Here is a 22031-nt window from a genome sequence, read left to right on the forward strand (position 1 = left end):
CTTTGCCTCCCAATCCTATTGATACACATCTCCACAAATTCCAACACTCCATAATGTGCTCCACCAATCTCTTGAGTATTCTTTCCTTTTCTTTCTTTGAGCTTGAACAGACTCTTCAAATGTCTCTTTTTTGCATGTTTTGAAAAAAAAAATGTCTTAGGCTAGCATGTAGATGCCAATGAAGAAGTCTGAGAATGCTTTGGGGCCTGTGTACTCAAGTAGGATAAATCTATGTTATTAGTCATTTAATACATATATAGTTTAGGATGTCTCCACAAATATGAGATAAAAGCTTCCAAAAATAAAAAGAGAACACATTTTTTTCTTCAATTTCCTTTCTCTGCTCTGCAGTTGTAAAAGGGTTAGATTTTAGCATTGCTTGCCGCACTTTAGGGAGCAGTGAATGTGGATATTGAAATGGAAAGGAAATATGATAGTGTTATTGAGTAGCATCTTCAGAATTTTTAAAGAAAGGAAGATTTGTCTGAGTTTCTAGAGACCTATTGTCATTCAGAATCAACAGAAGCAAACTTCAAAGAACTAAATTTGCATAATAGCAAAACTTCATATTTTAAAATATTAGAACTTTTGCAGTGCCTGCACAACACAGTACATGATTTCCTAATCTTATGAAAAATGTTGTTGTTAAATTGATGGAGATCTCTACTTTGACCTGTCAGAATACAACATTTGAATCTCAAGATTTGCTGTCTCAGCACATGAGAGAAAATGAGATTATAAGAAGGTGTTGGGAATGTGTTTATTTTTGACTAGATGAGTGGTGCTATGTAAAAAAATAAAACAACCCCCCCCACTAGAGTTGTACTTTGAACATTATTATTCATTATAATATAAATGAATAGAAGACCAATCCTTAATTTAGGCTTTCAGGACTGCATTCACAAACTAGAATTGGCTGGACAAATTCAATCTTGCTGGAAAAAACAACTGGTAGTTTCCCACTTTTGGGAGGTTTGGCAGGCTTGAAGGCTCTGCTTTTCTGTAGCAGCGCCAGTTCTCTAGAATGGCCTTCCACTAAGTCTTAGACTAATCTAAAACTAATCTTGGAATAATCTGACATTAGCTACCTTGCAGAAACAGCTAAAAACAGAGCTCTTCCCGAGGACATTTGGGACTTCACACCTGTTTTTTTGGGGGAAGGGATTCATTTATATTTTTAAACTTTATTTTTTAAAATGGAACATGGGCATTGTAGTTGTTTGTGTATTCCTGTAAGGCACTGAAAGTCCTGTTGGAATATGGTGGGAGAAATGTAATAAATAAATTAATAAAAGTTTTCAGCTTAGTTCTAAGTTGCCCTCCCTTGGATGACTTATTAATATATTCTTCTAAAATGCCAGAACAAATAAGTCTTAATGTAGCACTTGAATGGTTGTAATATTTGTATGACTTGAATCTCTTAGAGGAGAATATTTCAGAACTGGGGTGCTTCCATTAATAGGCATTATTATTATTAGACAGTACAAGGTCAATAAATGACATCCTCAGACCAATCTCTCTAAAGTTTATGAAGCTTCTTTTAGCACTTCTTAGGTGGAAATGTACTTGGAAATTTTATAAATGAATAAAACTAAAAAATTGAATGCATTTTTAAAAATTAAAGTTAGCTATTGTAATATCATATAGAAAGCTGCATCAAAAGCTACATGTTGGTATCTGTGTGTTCATCAGCAACTGCGCTCCACTCAAGAATTTTTACCTTTTAGAGCATTATAATAAAATATTATTGTTCTTCTAGATAATATTTATTACTGTCCAAGGGCAGTTTTTCTTGCCCAGGAAAGCTATTACTATCTTAATTTAAGCATAAGATTCTTCATGCAATCCAGGACTTGCGTGTGTATATTTAATAATTCCTATATAAATAAAGTGTCACTTTTAAATGAGCTGATTGCATGGCCTTTTTAGGAACTCTAAATTATTTCTGGTTCACATCAGTAATTTAAAAATCAAAAATGTATATATAATTAATTTTAGTTAAGATTGTATTTGGTTATTTGGAAAATCTTTACAATCATTTTAATGTCTCCATTTGTATCAAACAATTCCATTGCTATGGGTCCAGTTGTTATTTCTTCTAAAGAAAATAATAAATTTTGTTTCTTCTGGAGAAAACTCTCTGAAGTTATTAATTGGCCTTATCTAATTAACCTTTGGAGATATAAAACAAAAAGAGATCAGCAACTGCTCTTGAAACAGATCATTTAAGAAATTAAATTTAGCCCAGGGAGGGGCGGGGATACTTTCACAAGTCCTTTTTAAATCAAAGATAAAGCAGTTCTGTATACTGTCCAACTATTTTGAAGAACAAACGGAAAATCCAAGACAGCTATTCAGAAACTAGTTGCTGCTCTATGAGATCCAGTGGCTACATAAGGATTACACAAATAGAGAGATTACTCAACTGTTCCTCTGATTAGTTATATTGTCATTGTATTTAAATACAACGAAAATGGCTGCTATTTAATTGTTGTATTATTTGTTCTGTTTGTTGTTTATTCTTTGCAAACATCTGTTGTGCGATCTCACTTTGTTTCACTCCCTAGTCTATTTCATTAACTCTCAGGATCATCCAGTGGACTTTCCCTTCCATTCCCCTCACTACTTCATGAAATTGGTGACTATGGTGGCACATGGCTTTCTGAATTATTAAATTATTGTTGTGCTATGCATTCTTTGTACATCCTAATAGTTAACCCGTATGCAATCTAAACCAAGTAAGTTGCTGAACTGTGGAGCGATATCCAGGTTTCTTTTCTGAGTGCTTATAATTAATTTAGAACTCAATGTCATGCATAAGGGTGTCACATTATTTTGAATAGTGGCTCTTATTTTCCATTAGCTCTTAATCCTCACAGCTGTAGCTATAGTTTCCTGCCATTTCTCTGATCCCCCTTGCCAAGGCTTTATGTCCTTTCTCCACAGGTTATGCCACGACTCAGACTTATTGGATGCCTGTTAATGAAAGAGAAGGGTTGATACTTGCCCAAACATTGCATGACGGTCCATAGATTGTAAACCAAGATGGCCGCTGGGGATACTGCTCCTTTGGGAGGCATCTTCACTAATGTACAGCAGGTAATTAAAAAAAATATGCTGAAAAGGTTGGTTTTCAATCATTGCAAAAATGGAAAACTATGAAAACTGGAAATTAGGAAAAGTTGTTGAAATACAAGCATTTTAGCTAGAAATCATTCTTATTCTTCCCAGTCCAAGCACTATGTTAGACTAATAGTTCATTACTCCCATAATTAAAAAATGCCACTCAATGTTTTTTCTGTCCTATGGCACTTTAAAGATTTGGAAGTCTTGAAAATATTGTGGCACTTTAAAGCCTAACCAGATATCTTGAGCAATTACTTTAGCTTAGTACAGAGTTGTTGAGTCTTTATAATGCCATAAGACTTTAAATTGATTTTTCTTGCAACAGATTAACAATTTACTCTCTGGAAGTCAGTACCAACGTTTTGTCTTTTTCATATTCAGAAGAGAGATATTGAAAATAAACAGGAAAAGGCTTTATCATCTTCTAGGCTGCAATCATCTGCATTCCCTGAAAGCCTTCCTTAGAGAGTAGAGGATTCCCTTAAACAGTGTGCTGAGGAGATTTTGGGGAGAGAAATGTGCAGTATAATATTTAAGGTGCAATTAAGGTAGTGGAAATCTACATTCATAATTTAAAAAGTTCACTAGATAACTTTGGGCCAGTTGCTGTCTCTCCTCCACTTGACATGGCAGGGTTATGGAAAGGATAAAACTGGGGACAGAGTGATATGTGTACTGCTTTAAAGTGTGGTAAGAAATTATGGAATACAAATCTAATAAATAGTAGTCTAATAGAGTGGACCTCAGTCTGGTTTTTGGTGATTCTTCTCATTCTACATTGTTTAGGAGGTACACTTGACCATCAGAGAGATTTTCAGACACTACAGATAACTGCAGGAAAGAGGAGGACACTTCTTTCTAATTCTAAATTTACATTGGTGTGGCATTTCAAAGACCACAAAGATTAACCTTCTGTGAACAGATAATTTCATATAATTAGCTGCATTGTATAGAATTCTATACTGTCTGTCTCATTACTATTATTTTATAATAAAATAGTGCTATTACATACAAAACAGTTGGGGGAAAGTGGTTATCACGCTATATAATGTTGATCTGTTACTAATAGGTCAACTATTAATCTACAGTTTAATTCAAGTCAGTAACAGGTAACTTCTTGGAAGGGTAGGTCAATCTGCAACTATGTTACCCTCTTGCTATGCTTACAAAATTTCCCCAAGTGAACAGGTAATGGAATGTATTTTGTGATATATAATTCAAAAATGGATCTTACATATTTTTGACATATAAATTTTGAATTTGAAAAATATACTTCTATAAGAAATAGTTGACCTTTGCTTCACTTTTAGTCCCCAAATGAAATCCTCTAAATGAAACATTAAGACATAATTTATGATATTTGGAATCTCTAGTTCTATGGGCTTTCTGTAATTTTCCATAAAAAAGAAATTTGATGCTGTATTAGCCCTGTGCCGTACACCAAAAGCAAATTGACTATTTACTGATAGGCTGCTTCAAAAGCCATCAGATATACTATTACAGAGCAGTGTTGAATGTCTAAAATAATGGGCCGAGGGGTTGAAATCTGTATGTCCTTACTTACAATCATGTTATTTCTAAGGATATAACTACTCAGTTTGCTCTAAAATATCCTTTACATCCCATCATAATTTATACATAATAGGAATTAGTTTTGTCACGAAAAATGTATTCCAGGCTGAAACTGGAATTTAATTTCAATTATCAAAGAATTCCTGGTATTGTAAACACAAACAAATCTATAACAGCATCTAGTAAGCTTTCACAAACAACACTTCAGTTCTTTGATGTCACCCAAAATTATGCCGTAATAAAAGTGTCACTCTTTGAAATGACACAGAACTGTGTGTTTACTTTTATGGCAAGAAATTAACCAGGCTTCATCCGTGGAAATTATCTCTAAAATGTGCAGCAGTTGCTTTTCTTTTGTGGCAGTGATGCAGAAACTCACCTGTTCAGAAAACAGAAGGGCAGAGTCCTATGAAGGTCTTTCTCTGAAGCTAAATGTTTCTAGCTAAGACCTGTTTTGCTTTCTCTGATTCAGCAAAGATCTGCCATCGCTGGGCCTACTGTGTTTCCATAGCAACCGAGGAGTCCACAACAGCTTGGCACCAGCATTTCAGGCTAAATTGACAGGATTTTTTTTTACCAGTGGCTGGAGCTAAAGATCTGAAAGAGCCCAAACTGAGAGAGCTCCCAGGATTAAACTTTCATGATTGTTACTTCCTGTCCTCTTTTCAGTTTATATCCTTGTGGCCGGGGGTGTGAGGAAATTATAGAAACAAAAAAACAAAAAAAGGGAGAATTTTGGCTAGAGCAGAAGATAAGCTTTAATATCTAGGCCCGGTGGTAAAGACTTGGAAAGGAATTGGACAAGATGGAGAAAAAAACCTTCAGGTCTTAGAAAGGCTCTGTAGGCAGCTATTGGGATGCCCCCAGTTGATGTAATGTGGAGTACAGTGAACTACGTACATTGTATATATTCCTCTTCCAGTTGTATATTCCGGGGTCAATCCACATGTGCTATCCCTACTTGCTTCCCTGACAGAGGTGGAAGATGCCAGGCTCTCCCTCTTTCTGGAGGGGGATGGAAAGGAACTTGACAGTTTAAATACCAGATTTACTTCTACTCACCCTGAAGAGAGTGGAGAATGACTATGGTGAAGGAAGGTCTGGAACTGATAAATCCAGGCACTGTCTACTCACTTTTACAGTTTGGGGATATTTGGACAGACGTCTGAGCAGCCAGCTGTGCTAGAGTCCTACTCTGGGGATGAAGGAAAACAAGGTTAGAACAGTCAAATGAAGGGTTCAAGTTTGAAATTGGGATTGGGATCAACAATCCTTCACTGTCCTCTTAGTTCTACTGTTTTGAGGTTGAACAGTAGGGAAATATGATTGAGGGCGCTATTTGAGGAAAGCAGGCAAAGAGAGGGGATTGTATGGTATTGAGACATTTCTTTGTTTTGCTGATGATATTATTGACTGATGTGCAGGATGGCGGGGATGATGAGGCAGCCTTTCCTGGCACGGAGGATGATGATGAATTGGACAAGACCTTGGGTGTTGAACGGTTTGGAGACCTGATCAGCAAGTCTGCATTACGAGACCAGGAAAAGCAAGGCCGCAGCTACTCTGAGACCGACTTTGAATGTAGGTAAAACTTGTACACTAGTCCTACCTTACAATCTGACCATAACCTTCAGAATGGAACAGTACTTAGTAATATGAAGGCTTGTGCCCAAATACAACCTGTATGCTTTAAAGCAGATTAATGATTAGGTTACCCCACTATATTCTTCTAAACAATGTATAAAGGAATGTAGCATACAGTGTACCCATCCTGATTAAAACTAAAACATTTAACATTTAAACAAATGTTAAACTTTGAAGCTATAAGAAGCTGGTGTTAAGAATCTGAGATTGTGGAACTTTGATTATGATGCAGATCTGTACATGTTTTAGCCCTAAAAGTTATGTGGTAAATCTTAAATATTGGCAATGAAATCGGATCTCAAAAAAAAGAACTGTTTGAGAATGCAAGTTTTATTTGGCATTTAAGCTACTATTATATTTTATTAGACAATAATGGTACAAAATATTTTTGTGGATTTGCTCTGTATTTTAGACCTTCCTATCTTACAATCAGCATTTTTTCTGTCTTACTGAGAGACAGACAAGCATATCTATAATTATATTTATAGGAGACATGACCTTGGAACAACTAGACTGGCCATAAAAGCTGAAAAATACTGTGAGTTTGGGATTTTTTACCTTATGTTTAGCTTTATCCTGATCCCAAGGTTGATTTTAAATTAGTTTGATAATTATGTAAAAAACCATTAATATGGAACACATTTGATTCTAGAAATGTTCATGCTAGAAAAAGGGAAGATCTATTTTCATTTCCATCCTGTTTCTTATTGCTACAGACATAGGCATGTGCGTAGGCTGCTAATGCACACAGAACTCCAGATCTATTGACAGTTAGCATTTAGCTGTGTAACCTCATCAAACTGAATCTCACAGAGTTTGATTAGAACAAAACTTGCAATTATTTAAACTATTTACCACAAAACTCATTTCTCTCTCCTAAATCTTGCAACATGGATATATTGGAATAAAACTATTGATTTCTACTTTTGCTGTTATAAGCTGCCTCAGAATTTCTTCCTTACTACAGTGTTCCCATGGATCATCAAAATCAGGAAATAGTCCATTTCATTTAATTTTTATAGTATTAAGACAAGCAATGACACAATGTTTTTTAAATAAATTGTCAAGAAAAAAAGACCCGCAAAGAAGAAATGAAGGCATCCATATGTGCAATATCTGAAAATAAAGAAAAAGTTCAATAGTGAAGGAACAATCCCTAAAAGGAAAATGTAGGAACTGGGAAAGTTTCCCTGCATGGATAGGAAGGCAGGAAGGAGAGGAATGATCGGTCAGGATATGCAATGGCTATCATTCAGACTGAGAGTTAATGTGGTTTCATTGCCAAGCCACTTCAATCCAGAATGGTCAACCGTAGCAATAGCAGGTTAAGCTGCCATGCAGGAATACATTAACTTGCCATCTGGAATTGACCATAGTTCCAAGCACAAATGACTGCTAATAGGGAAAAATAATTTTAAATATATATATTCATGGGAGATGGGCATGTATTTGTCCTATCAAAATCCTCCTTACTTAATTAATCACATTATTCTTTGTGATGTGGCCAACTTGCTTTAATTTGATGCTCTCCATATTGCTTATCCTGGAAAGGATTATGCTGTCTGGGTTGACTGGAAATTCTGGAAGCATCAGATAGGGAAGCAATACATAGTTCTGAACATTGTCACATTGTTGCACTTACTGTGCTTTTATCCTTCTTCCAGTTAAATTATTTTGAATCTCGGCATCATTACACAGTAATTTTACTTATATCATAATGCTGATTATTGCATGTCAAAATTCTATATTTCCAAATGAAAAATTTACCTGTGACTTTTATTTATTTAAAAAAATACAGCCCTTATCCATGCTAGCATGTTACTTATATTGTCAGGTTCTAGAGCTGATGTGATATATTCATTGCTATTAAGCTGCACATAAGAGTCCTTGAAATCTGATGAGCAGGCATTCATGATTTCTAAATTATATCTGATCCCTTTGCTAAAGAAATTAGAAGAAATAGCAGTTACAGTGACAGACTTATTTTGCATTCATTTTTTGACTGACATTTTTAATCTCTTCAAGATGATTGTGATATACCGTATTAAGAATGGCAATAATTTTAAGATTTGAATCCCTAAGGAGATTTCTTCTTTAAAAAAAACACATTTATATTCTGCCTTTCCCCCCAGGAGCTCCTCAAAGTGTGTGCATAATACTTCTTCTTCCAGGGAGTCTCCAGAAATAATTTCAGTAGTCTGCCATTAATCAAATTCAATCTTCTGATACAGCTAAATCAGCTCAAATGGGAAATTTTTAGCTTTCTGCCAGGAGCTATATTTTAAGTCAAACTCCAGAAATAATAGAAGAGAAGGTCTTTGGATCTTCTTAACCAAAGCCCAGAAATACAACACTTAACCTTGGGAAGATCCTGTGAACTAAAGTTATAGATATTCAGTTCTGTAGTCTTACACAAAATGGCAGTTGGTCTTACCTGAACTGCATGTTTCAAAGAAGGTGTGGGAGGAGTAACACATGGGTATTAACCCAGCCCTTTTGCCCTGGAGACTGAGGTAAACTTTGAGGCTACACCTCCGTTCCTCCTTCTGACCTCCCAGATTAACCGATGGATCATAGCAGAGCACCTGGAAGGAAGGAACAAAGACAGTGCAAGCACATATCCTTCCAGCCTGGCCCTGACTGACTATTGAACTGACCCAGGCCCCTGGCGCGGTGTGCCCTAAAAGGGGGGGAAGTGACTCCTCCCACGCCTTCTTTGAAACATGCAGTTCAGGTAAGACCAACTGCCAGTTTCCAAAGTGAGGCGTGGGAGGAGTAACACATGGGACATACCAAAGCTAGATGTCCTAGGGAGGGATCAATGGGCTGAGCCCCTCGAGAGTCTAGGGCTTCCTGTAGAACCTGCCTGCCAAAGGCTGCCTCCGCGGAGGCGTAAGTATCTAGCCGGTAATGCCTAATGAAAGGCGAAGGAGAAGACCAGGCGGCAGCCCGGCAGATCTCCTCTATGGGGGCCTGGGTGGCCCAGGCTGCTGAGGTGGCCGCACTTCTGGTGGAGTGCGCTGTGATGTCCTCTGGGACCTGAAGTCCCTGTGCCTCGTAGGCCTGTGAGATGGCCGCCCTGATCCACCTGCTAATGGTGGCCGGGGAAACCTTGGCACCTCTGGTGGATGGTTGATATGATACGAAGAGGGCTTCTGAACGCCTAAAGGGTGCCGTGCGCTTCAGGTAGATGCGCAAGGCTCTTCTGACGTCCAACCTGTGTCAGGATCTTTCCCTATCCCTGGAGGGCTGAGGACAGAAGTCCGGCAGAATTATCTCTAGAGCCCTGTGGAAGGGAGAATTGACCTTGGGCATGAACGCAGGGTCCAGTCTGAGGATGACCCGGTTCTCTAGAAAGGTGCAAAGGTCCTCTCTGCTGGAAAGAACATTGATCTCGGATATTCTCCTGGCTGAGGTGATGGCAACCAGGAAAACGACCTTAAGGGTCAGGAATTGTAGGGAAACTTCCCTCAAGGGTTCGAATGGTGCCTCCGTCAATGCCTGCAGGACTGTGGGTAGGTCCCAGGTGGTGAATCAATGGAGCACTGGGGGTTTCAGATTCGCCGCTCCCTTAAGGAAGCACCTGAGGACCAGATGTTGAGACAAAGGTGGTACGTCCATGTCCACCGCCCAGGATGGTGGAGAGGGCAGAGACCTGTCTCCTAAGGGTGCTGGGGGCCAGACCCGTCTCCAGGCCTTCTTGTGGGAAGTCCAGAACCTGGGGTACAGAAGCCAAGGCTGGTACTATGTCCTTTGCCTTACACCAGTCAGCAAAGGCAACCCAGGAGGCATTGTAGATGCGGGTAGTGGACTGCCTCCTGGACGCCTCGACGGTCCTAATGACCTTTGTGGAAAAATGGGCCCCTCTCAGCTGTTCCCGCTCAATCGCCAGACGGTCAGATGGAGCCACTCCGGATCCGGATGCTCCAGAGACCCCTGGTGTAGGGACACCTCCCCGGGGTGATCCTCCAGTGAGGAGCTGAGGACAGCTCCACCAAGTCTGCTAGCCAGGTGCGGGGTGGTCAGAAGGGAGCCACTAGAATCATCTCTGCTCCCTCTGACACCAGCCTCCTCAGAACCCCGGGGATGAGGGGAAGGGGGGGAAAGGCGTAGAGTAGACCTGGTGGCCATCTGCAGCGAAGGGCATCCGTGTCCATGGCTCCTCTGGATGGGAACCTCGATACGAAGTTCGGCAGCTGGGCATTCGCTGGGGTTGCAAAGAGATCCATTGCCGGGCGCCGGAACCTCTCACAGATCTGCAGGAAGATGCTGAGATGGAGCTGTTACTTTTAAAGCCCTATATGGTATCGGACCTGGGTACTTGAGAGACCACCTCCTGCCAATTACCTCCCTACGACTGATCAGATCCCACAGATTAGGCCTCCTCCGAATTCCATCCACCAGCCAATGCCGACTGGCAAATCCCCGGGGGGGGGGGCTTCTCTGAGGCTGCTCCGGTCCTCTGGAATGATCTCCTCATGGAGATCCGGACCCTCACCACCCTCCAGGCTTTCCGCAAAGCCACGAAGACCTGGTTGTTCCGGCAGGCCTGGGGCTGATGACTTTCCAGCCCCCCCTTGAATCGTTATGACTGTTGTTGTTTTTACTCTGTCTGTCTTTTGTCCTATTTGTATCCCCCCCTTCCTTTGGTTGTTAGCCGCCCCGAGTCCCTTGGGAGTGGGCAGCATACAAATTAAATAAACATAAACAACATAAATAAACATAAACAGCTGCCACTCTCCATTGTCGACCGTCTCCCTGCTGAGCCAATCCGCTTGCTGGTTCTCTGTCCCGGAGATGTGTTTCGCTCTGATGGACTGGAGATGCCTCTCTGCCCAGTTTCCTAATCGGAGAGCCTCGTCGCGAAGGGCCTTGGAGTGGGTGCCCCCTTGTCTGTTCACGTGGCCGTGGGCTGCCACATTGTCCGTCAGGACCAGGACATGACTGGTCACCGTGGTCTTGAAGTGACGAAGGGCCAGGTGAATGGCCCTGAGTTCCAACCAGTTTATGTTGTTGCACAGATCTGTTGGGTCCAGCGGCCCTCGGCTATCTGAGCCTCCAGGTGTGCTCCCCAGCTGAACAGGCTCGCGTCCGTCGTGAGTACCTTCCTTGCTGGTTCCTTGAAGAGGGATCCTTTGCCCAATGCTGGGGTCAGCCACCAACGCAGCGAGAGCAGCACCTGGGGTGACACTCGAACCTTGAATCTGGCGTCACTCGTCCCCACCTTCTGGTATGGAAGCAGGAACCACTGAAGCTCCCTGGCGTGTAGGCGCGCCCAAGGCATGATCCCTATACAAGAAATGAATTTCCCGAGGAGCCTGGAAAGAAGAACTATAGGAACAGAGCGTAATTTGCGAACCTCATGAATCAGCTGCACAATGCTGTCCTTCCGATCCTGGGGAAGGAAAACCTCCCCCGACACCGAATCTATAATAGATCTGAGGTGCTGGAGCCTGGTAGATGGGACCAGGTGACTCTTCTCTAAGTTGATAGAGAACCCCAAGGACCTGAAAGTGTCGATGGTGGTCCCCAGGTCCTACCTGGCCATGACTGGGGACCTGGCTAGGACGAGGATCTAGGTAACAAAACAGTCAGTCTGGGAAGGAGCGCAGGTGACCTGCGGCCGCAGCCAGCACCTTGGTAAAGGTCCTGGGAGCTGAGGCCAGCCCGAAGGGTAGGGCCCTATATTGAAAGTGATTGCCCTCATGGGAAAACCTAAGGAACCTGCGATGTTCCGGAGCGATTCTGATGTGAAGGTAGGCCTCCGTGAGGTTGATGGAGGCCAAGAAGTCGCCCTGTCGGATGCCCTCTAAAATGGATTTCAGAGAGGCCATCTTGAACCTACAGTAGACCACCCTGGAATTGAGTAGTTTAAGATCCAGGATGGCTCTCCACCCCCCTAAACTCTTGGGGACCAGAAACAGGTTTGAATAGAATCCGGAACCTCTCTCCCCCTCTGGGACCCTCTCTATGGCCCTGATATCTAACAGGTGTTTGATGGCCTTAGCCTTAAGGGCCCGTTTGGCCGGATCAGCAGAGGAGGCGAAGGTGCGGAACCTATTAGGGGGTTGCGAGCGGAACTCCAGCTGTAACCCGAGCTTAACAGTCTGGAGGACCCACTCGTCTGAAGTGACGCGTTCCCAGGCATCCATGAAAAGGGAGAGGCGGCTGCCAATGGGGTGATCCGTGAACGGGTCACTTGAACCTGCGGAATGGACGACTGCCCCCTCCTCGAAAGGGCTGCTTGCTCTGCTGTTGGCCCCTGAATCTGTCCCTAGGAAACTGTCTATCCCCTTGTCTGTGAAACCTGGGGGTCTGGTACCTGTGATTCTGGGCGTCCGATTCAGGCGGGCGGTAAGATGTTCTCCTGGGGTAAGAGGCATGTCGGTAGTTCGACCGCCTGGTCGTGGCTGGGAAAACCTTCCATTTGTTTTTGTCCTCCACCAGGATAGGATCCAGCAAGGCACCGAAGCGTTTGTCCCCGGCATAATCTGCTCCTGCTAGGTGCCACTTAGCCTGGGACTCCGCCTGCCAGTGGCATAACCACAGCAGGCGCCTGGACGCTACAGAGGATGGTAAGGCTCGAGACGCATACTTAACTGCATCCAGGGTGGCGTCAGCTGAGAATTGCATGGCTGCTAGTATCTTCGAGATGTCCTGCAGCAGTCGTACCCGCAGTAGCCAGGGTCCTGTCTCTCAGCTGTTCCAGCCACAGCATGGTAGATCTGTTGAAACAGGATGCAGAAGCGGCCGCCCTAATGGCCCAGGTTATTGCCTGGAATGTCTTACGTAAAATGGTCTCCGCCTTCTTATCCTCTGCTTTAAGGCAGTTGGCAATGTCTCCCGTCACTACGGTTGAGGCTGAGGTTAGAGTGGCAACCGGGGTGTCCACCTCCAGGAGCTGGAGTGCTTGGGCAAAGGTAGGATTGAGATTGTAGAACCTCCGCTCATTGCCCCCCAGATTGGAAAACGATCCTGTCTTATCCCACTGGGATTTAAGGACTTCCAGGAACATCTCTGGAGTGGGAATCTCCTCCTTCTCTACCGGGGGTCTATGGAAGGGACCTTTCTTGCTACTCCCGCTGGTGCTAGGCATGGCAGTTGCCAGCCTGGGATCTGGAGGAGCATCCAGGTCTGCTATGGCCCTAGCCTTACGGAGTAAGGAACTAAACAAGGAGGGGGAAGGCCAGTGATGTTGGGGGCCTCAGGATCCTGGGCCTCCTCATCCTCAGAAAACCCCACCTCCTTCAGCTTCCCTTCTTCTAAATCTGAGACTTCACTGGCAGTAGAAGCGGAGGAAGACCTGGGCTCTCTGGCAACAGGGGCTCTGGAGAGGCTCTGGTGCTCCCTGTGCTGGTCCCGGGAAGACCTATGTTTAGACCCCTGGGGCTGATGCTTCATCCCAGAGGCAATCCCTTAAGCTATGGCCCTGGCTAAAAGGTCGCCTGGTTCTCTACCAACGTGGGCAGCCTGCGGGGGGAATGAGACCTGGAAGGTGATGGGCTGATGGTGGTCCTGAACCTTCTAGAGGAGGCCCATGGCGGAGGACCAAGATGGCAGCATTGGGGGAAGAGTCCGTCTGCTCCCCGGTCCTCAGATTGGCTCCTGGGTGCGTGGAGCCTCCAAATGCCCCCGCGCGGCCCTTTTTGCCCGCTTACACGACCGTCCGGTCGCTGGTCACTCTTTGTATTTAATCCACATTCGTCATTCATTTATTCTTGACAATCTCTTCTATTTTTTACTGCAGTTTCTTTTTAAAATATTTAACTCCCACAGTTTTGCTTAACTGATGTTTCAACTGACCAACTTTCATTTCCAATAAAAGAAAAATAGAAGAAGTTTGTCTAAACTTGTCTAAGAAGTTTGACAAAAACTTGCTATTGGTATTACAAAAAGCCATTTTTCCTTCTTTTAACATTCATTCATCACTATCAACTACCCTTTCATTTGCATATCTTACCATTTCATTCTGATTTTCCATCTTTAATAAGCATTTTATCAAACATACACTTTCTCAGGGTAGCACAGTGGCTCAGTAGGTAAGACATTGAGCTTGTCAGTTGGAAGCACCATGGCCTGGACGATTAAGAATCTCCATAGACATCAGCTACAAATGACCACATAAATTCATATCCATAATTAAGCCACTCCAAGCATTCCTTGTTCATTTATCCATGAATACATTAAAATCAAGGGACATGCATCCTTTCCATTCTCCTTACTCACTTATTATGCATTCTCTAAGCACTTCGTTTTGAGAAAGCTGATTTCCATGATAAGGACACTAGCAGCTGTTTCCAGAACTTGTCTCTAGGTGTTGCCTCCCCTCTTTCTCAAAAACTTTGCAAGGAAGAAGCTGTCTACCCTGAATGTCCTATATAGAGGTTTCTGTTGAGAGCTAACTGCTCTCAGTTGCCTATTTAGAGGTTTAATGGAACTTCACTGGAATTCTTGTGTTTTTATTTTATCATTTTTTCTAATAGACTTTGCTGAACTAATCTCAGAATGATATGTGACTTGGATTAACATCTTCCAGTCCAATATGCACTTCCTGTAAACCAAACAACATACTTAAACATTTTTTCTTTTATTAATATATTTCCCAGAGTCTTACTGAAGTGCAAATATCTTGTCTTCATTCTCTGTCTCTAACATAAAGTCACATATTATTTCTCAAATTTTGCTCATTAACACTTTTTTATGCCCTTCAGTCAGAATTCCACGTAAATACTTTCCAAAGCTCACAAAACAAATGAATCCCTTATAGTTTAAGCTTTCCCTCTTACTATCTTTCTGTTTATATAGAGGAACAATAATGTCATTCTTCCATCCAAAGACACAAATACATTTTTCATACACATTAGTCACTCAGCTATTCTATAAGCAAAGCACATCCATATTTAATACTTTTCCAGTTATACTATCTACAAGTTTAACATGTTTCAAAATTGCCACAGCATTCTTAGTATGAAACATTGAAAGACTGTAACATTTACAGCATCTGTTTCAGTTCCAATCCTTGACATATTATTAGCATTACAAAGCAGTTCTCTAGAATACTTGTTCTAGCACTTCTGTTTCCTCCCAAATAATTAGATCATTTTTATTTTTAATTCTATTCGTTATAGCTCTCTACACAATTCCAAAATATTTTTATAATTTTCAGCAAAAATCACTTTGTACTTTCTCTGTCTTATTTAATTTTAATTCTTCAATGCTGTTATTCAGTGTATTCCTTGCAAATACAGTGGGACCTTGGTACCTTGAGTCCAGGAGGCATAAGGAATACTAAAAACGATGAGTACCAAACAGATTTTTCTCATAAAGAATTAGAGAGTCACAATACAGCCGATACTGACAAATGTTAACTTGTGCATTGAATACCAAACAAATGAGATTATCGGGACAAAATTTTCACATCAAAATGTGTTGAGTACCAAATTCAATGAGTTTCAAAGCAAGGTACCACTGTACTATAAAATCTCCTTTTCTGCACGTTTATTGATTGGCAATGTCTCTGTTATCTACAAATGTCTATTAAATATGAAATTACATCATTGTGGCAGTTGATATTATTTGCATAATGTCTTGATGTATATGATAATTAATCATCACAGAAATTTAATCCATTTGCCTCCAAAGTTGTTATATCAAGGTCTGCTAAATCAACATTTCACTCTACATTAGGTAGTAGCTTTTGCAGTAATCATATTATTTGCATATTTTCTCTCCTACAGTTTTTTTCACTTCATCATTATATCAATTGTCTTTTTGCATAGCATAATACTGTAGTGGCCTGACATAGCATTTTTACCCTGTTTTTCCTATCCTTTTTCCTTATATTTGTTAATTCTGTAGGGCTATTGAACTGTCATTCAGTATTTTTCCATATTAGAATCAGACTTTTTCTACTGGCAGTTATTTTATTTTTATTATAGTTTATTTCACTTTTCTTTTTTTCCATTTCCATTTCCCTCCACAAATTAACACTACCAAAAATAGTCAGGTCCATATTCACATTTACCATCTTTGTATTCCTCACAAATTCTCTCAGTCTACCCTCATAATTGCATTGGTTATGGTTGTTATGTACACATTCCTTTACAATATATAAATAGGTTTATATATTTATGTTTAAGAGTGCATTCGAAATGTAGAAACCATCTTCTTGCAAGATTGATGTCAGCCTTACCAAGTAGACCAGACAGGATTCACAGCCAGATGTGCTCATTCTATTGCATTAATAGAACTTTGCAAGTCTGAAAGTACCATTCTTCTACCATCTCTTTTATTTCTGGAGAAATTAGGGAGGTTCCCTAATTCTTGTCCTGCTCTCTCGCCCTGCTCACTATCTTGCTGCCTGCTATGCTGTCCTTGTCTGATTATTCCCCAGGCAGCATCTTTTCTTATGTGCTGGATATGATCATCTGTGCCCTTGGTTTTCAAGAGAGTATGGCAATGAAACAAACTGAGCAATGATAAGAGGGGCATTGGCTAAAAAAAATAGAGCCAGTCCAATTGAATATCACTTTATCAGGGTAGGCAGGATTGTTCATTTCCTCATGCCTGCAGATATTTGTCAGGTACTGATGTGTCGATGATAGCAAATCAGAGCCGAGGTGGCGTAGTGGTTAGGGTGCAGTACTGCAGGCCACTTCAACTGACTGTGATCTGCAGTTCAGCGGTTCAAATCTCACCGACTGAGCCATCAGCCTTCCATCCTTCCGAGGTGGGCGAAATGAGGACCCAGACTGTGGGGGCAAGTTGCTGACTCAATTTGCTAAAAAATCTGTAAACTGCTTAGAGGGGGCTGAAAGCCCTATGAAGCGGTATATAAGTCTAATAAATAAATAAATAAATAAATAAATAAATAAATAAATAAATAAATAAATAAATAAATAAATAAATAAATAAATAAATAAATCAGTAGAAAGTTTCTTTTCAAACCACCCCCATTTACATTGAAAATCTTCACAATAAGCTGTGAGGACCCCTGCCTTTATTCTTCCTACCTAGCTTAGGAAGGGAGACCTTTGAGTAGTAGGGTGAAACTATGTGAGAAGCCGTACCCAAACCACTTCACCTCCTCAGTACTTTAATACTTACATTAGTTGCTGCTCATAGAATTAAGGTTTCCAAATGAAATGTTCTCTATAATCTTTTTTGTATGCCAAGCAACTTCCAAATTCTTGTCCCATTCATGGAATTCTTCAGAGATTTCAGATAACACTTTCACCTATAGCTCCTTCCCTGTTCACTCCCTGTTGCTTTTTTAATACAGGGTTCATAATTATGTGCTAGGAAGAAAAAGATGAAAAGCTGCACAGTACCTTTTTATTAATAACACCAAAATAATTCTGTCTGAAAACTCTATTGCTGCTCCTAGATTTATTTATTCCTTCCCTAAAATTGTATCTATTTATAGATAAAACAAATATATCTATATATATTTGTTGTTACATATTTTCTACCTATTCAGCTTTACTTTAGCAAAAATGTAGGCTGCCATCTAGAGTCATATAGCGGTAAGGCTGTCCATGTTTTCTATCCCAAACTCTTGAATTATCATAGAAAGATAGGGGTGTAAGGGACCTTGGAGGTGTTCTGATCCAATCCCCTGTCCAAAGCAGGAGTCCTTATAACCATCTCAGACAAATGGTTGTCCAATCCTTTCTTGAAAACGTCCAGCTATGGAGCACCCACAGCTCTAAGAAGCAAGCTGTTCCATTGTTCTATCAACAAATTCCTCCTTATTTCCAAATCTCCCTTTGATAAGCTTCATCCATTGCTTTTTTTTGTTGCCCTCAGAAGTTATGGAGAATAAATCAATGCCATCTTCCATATGACAATCTTCCAGTTGCTATCATGTCTCCCCGAGCCTTTTCTTCATTAAGCCTCCAGACCGTTATCATCTATTTTTCTCTTTGAACCCTTTCTAGGGCTTCAGGGTTTGTTTGTTTTTTGTATCATACTGACCAGAATTGGACACAGTCTTCTAAACATGTTCACACTAGTGATGTCATACAGTGGTGCTATCACATCCCATGATTTTGATAACTATCTCTGTTGATGCATCCTAGAACTGTGCTGGCTTTTTTGAATGATATAACTTAAATCTTAAAATGAAAAATAGATTTAGGAGAATTTAATGGTTGACATATGTGAAAGACACAAGCTTCCCAATGCAATGGGGATTATAGATTATAGAACTATATTATTTCCAGCTAATATGTTACCTTAGTAAGATTATCAGTTCTTTATATTTACATGTGAAAACTTATTAGCATGGGAAAGACTAAACTCAAAGAGTTAAGAGCCGAGGTGGAGCAGCGGTTAGGGTGCAGTACTGCAGGCGACTTCAGCTGACTGCAGTTCAGCGGTTCTAATCTCACCGGCTCAAGGTTGACTCAGCCTTCCATCCTTCCGAGGTGGGTGAAATGAGGACCCAGACTGTGGGGGCAATATGCTGACTCTGTAAACCGCTTAGAGAGGGCTGAAAGCCCTATGAAGCAGTATATAAATCTAACTGCTATTCCTATTGCTATTATTTCATTCAAATACTAAATAAAAAAAAAATTAACAATTGATATATATAAGCCATGATTGAAATAATGTATCTGTCACTTTAAATGCTCAAGTGAGATGCGATTGGATGCTGTTGCTGGTTGTTCCTGGTTGTTCCTGGTTGTTCCTGTATGTTCTCCATGCTTGTTATTGGAATTGAATACTGTATATTGATTGGTGGCTACTCTGTATGTTAGTTACCTGTCTACATGGTGAATCGTGAGTTGAGCATCTGTAAACCAACGTGTTGTATCATAGACTGTGTATATAATTCAAGACTACTTATCGCTTGTTTTGGAGAATGTTTATTCTACTTTATTTTTGTTAAAACAAGTAAAGTTATCCTTGTTTTAACTTCAGCGGCTGTGATTGATAATGTGACTATTCAGCGGCACATTCCTTGCTACCTTCTGCTGCTCAACTCTAGTCTCCAAAAGGAGATACACTTAACAGCCCCCAACAATCTGGATCCTCATTTTACCCACCTCAGAAGGATGGAAGCCTAAGTCAACCTTGAGCCTGGTGAGATTCGCTCTGCCAAATTGCAGGCATCAAACAGTCAGCAGAAGAAGCCAGCAGTACTGCACTCTAACTACTGCGTCACCGAGGCTCAATTTAGACATTTTTATCTTTCAATATCTTCCAGATGAAGTTTGGATTTTAGGCAAATACCCAATACAATGTGCAGCTTTGTGATATTTTGATCTGGTAAACTTCTTTCAAAAAGCTTAAAACCAGGTTGATTTGTTAGTACATTAATATTGCAAGAGAATGTATTTTTATACAAGTCTGAGAACAGCAAATGTCTTTTTATTACTGATCAATTAGTCAATCTATCTATCTATCTATGAACTACTCTCTGAGTCTTACTGCCTGAAAAATACAATATAAATAAATACATATTATTCTGGCATACTGTAAACCAGGGGTGTCAAACTCGATTTCATTGAGCGCCACATCAGGGTTATGTTTGACCTTGGGGGGCTGGGGTGGGCATGGGCATGGTAAGCATGGCTAGCTCAATGTCACTCGTGTCAAGGGCTCCTATGATGGCACAAGCGCTCTGCCAGCAAAAATGGGCTACTGAACTAGTTTTTGACTGCGATGGCCTCCTGCAACCCTCGGCAACAAAAATGGAGTTTGTGAGGGCCCCATGCAGCCCCCCTAGCTCCGTTTTTGCTTTCAGAGGCACTGCGGGCTGGTCCTTCACTGTTTCTAGGGCAGCCCCACAGGCCAGATCTAACAACTCTGTGGGCCATATCCAGCCCCCGGACTTTGAGTTTGACACCCCTGCTGTAATCAGTACATATTTTTCTACTATTTAAAATCCCAGGAGAGACAAGAAGAATGTAAATTCTAATTAGATGGATATATTTCCTGTCTCTTTTTTCTACTTTTTTCTTTGTTTTTTAAGCTTTGTAGAAAGTGTTTTCTTCTCTCTCCAGAATACAATTCCTTCCACTATTTTTCTTCCACAGTCCATCGCCAAACATCCCACCACATCCATCACCCCCTGTCAACTCACCTGCCTCCGCCCCCCAAGACCCAAAAGAGACGTCTCCATTCTAATAGGAAAAAGAAAAAAAAGAAAAAGGCAAGGAAAATGTCTATGCCTCCCTCCAACGTCACTCCAACCATCCAGGAGGAAGAAGAGGAGGAGGAGGAGGAAGAAGAAGAAGCAGAATCTGAGGGGGAAGAAGTTCTGGAGAAGGAAATCTCAGCAGAGTCTGATGTTGAATCCTCTCCCAAAGAGAGGTCTTTGAGCACTTTAACAGCAGGACTGACTGAAAGGAGTGTTGAGGTGAGAGACTTCCAATCCACACTGCAAGAGGAGTTTTGGGCTTGGCAGTTCATGCACAACAATTAGGTATAGTGGAAAGAAGATTGAAAGAATCCCCAAATCCCATGTACAAGAACATATATTGTGTGTTTGGTATGTGTGTGTGTGCCATTTGTCAAAGGTAGCACAATGTCCCAAATATGCTTTTCAAAAGGCAAGTAGCCTTTTGGGGTTTTTTCTTGAAAATGTTCTAAAGAAGTTCCTTGGATGAGAAACAAAATACTTTCAAGGAAAAAAAACCCAGAATGCCCAATTGCCATTTGAGAAAAGCACCTTTGGGACATTGTGCTATGAGACCTTTTGAACAACCATGACCTGGATGATTGAGAATCTCCATAGACATCTATAGCACAATGTTAGTATGAAACTGTTGACTGATACAAAGCAGAAAAAATGGGATCATCTCCGTTTTTTCCCCCTGGTGTTAAAAATTCATCGTCCCTTATTTTTTCTCAGTTTTAACCAACGCAATAGCAATGTTACTTTTCTGGATGTTGTGTCATTTTGCACTTTGTACTGCTTTTTTTAGTTTACCATTGGACCTGAGGAGCCTGAGGAAGAAGAGGAGGAGGCTCATAGCACCCAATGCACTTTGTCATTTCATATGGCTGAGGAACACAGTCATCTTTCCCCAATCCCATGTTTCTCCAGCCTGCTGCCAGAGAAAGGCCCTACTTTTTCTAATAGGTAAGAAGGGGTGATATTTTCTATGTTTTGGAATTCAGATAGGTTCGAGACATTCAGGTTAAAGTAGTAAGTTGCCTTTCCAATTCAGGTTCAGGAGTTTACTTTGGGAGTATAAATGGGATAAACTTAATTTCAAACAGAACTCATCCAGATTTAATTTTAATATGTATCTCCCATTCTAGAATGTGAAAAGAAGAATGCATATTTTTTTCATGGTAGAAAGAAGGACAAAAGAAGGAAAATGCCATCCTCCTTCTTAATTTGAAAAAAAAGCAAAGGCATCTGGTATCTTGGTAGTTCATCTGCAAAAATCTCTACCTTTCAAAGCATGTTATTAGATCCAGCACTCCATGACATAAACAAATACTACTATATTTGTTTAAAATAGCATTGAGAGTATATTAAATTACACAGCTTACAATCATATATTGCAAGTATTAGTCTTCAAAAAAAGAATTAGGCTACAACAAAACAGATGTAAATAAAGGAACTATGGGTAGGCCCATCAAAAAAGAAAATGAAGCCTTTCAGGGCGGAGACTAGGCAACTTGCTTTGAGCACATGCAAAATAAAACCCTCCCTTGGTTTTTTTAGCCAC

At 40.9% G+C, this 22031-nt stretch overlaps 1 protein-coding gene across 1 annotated transcript in view; it reads left to right on the forward strand.

Annotated features, from left to right (window-relative positions):
• The window catches only part of SLC4A3 (solute carrier family 4 member 3), a 57534-nt gene that overhangs the window by 2202 nt on the left and 33301 nt on the right, over positions 1-22031 (forward strand). The window contains exons 2-5 of the mRNA XM_087713497.1: positions 2947-3099; positions 6123-6279; positions 20385-20707; positions 21276-21433. Coding sequence (XP_087569623.1) covers positions 3046-3099; positions 6123-6279; positions 20385-20707; positions 21276-21433 — 692 coding nt within the window. The 5' untranslated portion in view covers positions 2947-3045. The remainder of the gene's footprint in view (positions 1-2946; positions 3100-6122; positions 6280-20384; positions 20708-21275; positions 21434-22031) is intronic.

This window comes from Thamnophis sirtalis, unplaced genomic scaffold (genome assembly GCF_051295495.1).
Source record: "Thamnophis sirtalis isolate CommonGarterSnake01/CBP01778 unplaced genomic scaffold, rThaSir2_p1.2 scaffold_1, whole genome shotgun sequence".
NCBI classification, from domain to species: Eukaryota; Metazoa; Chordata; class Lepidosauria; order Squamata; family Natricidae; genus Thamnophis; species Thamnophis sirtalis.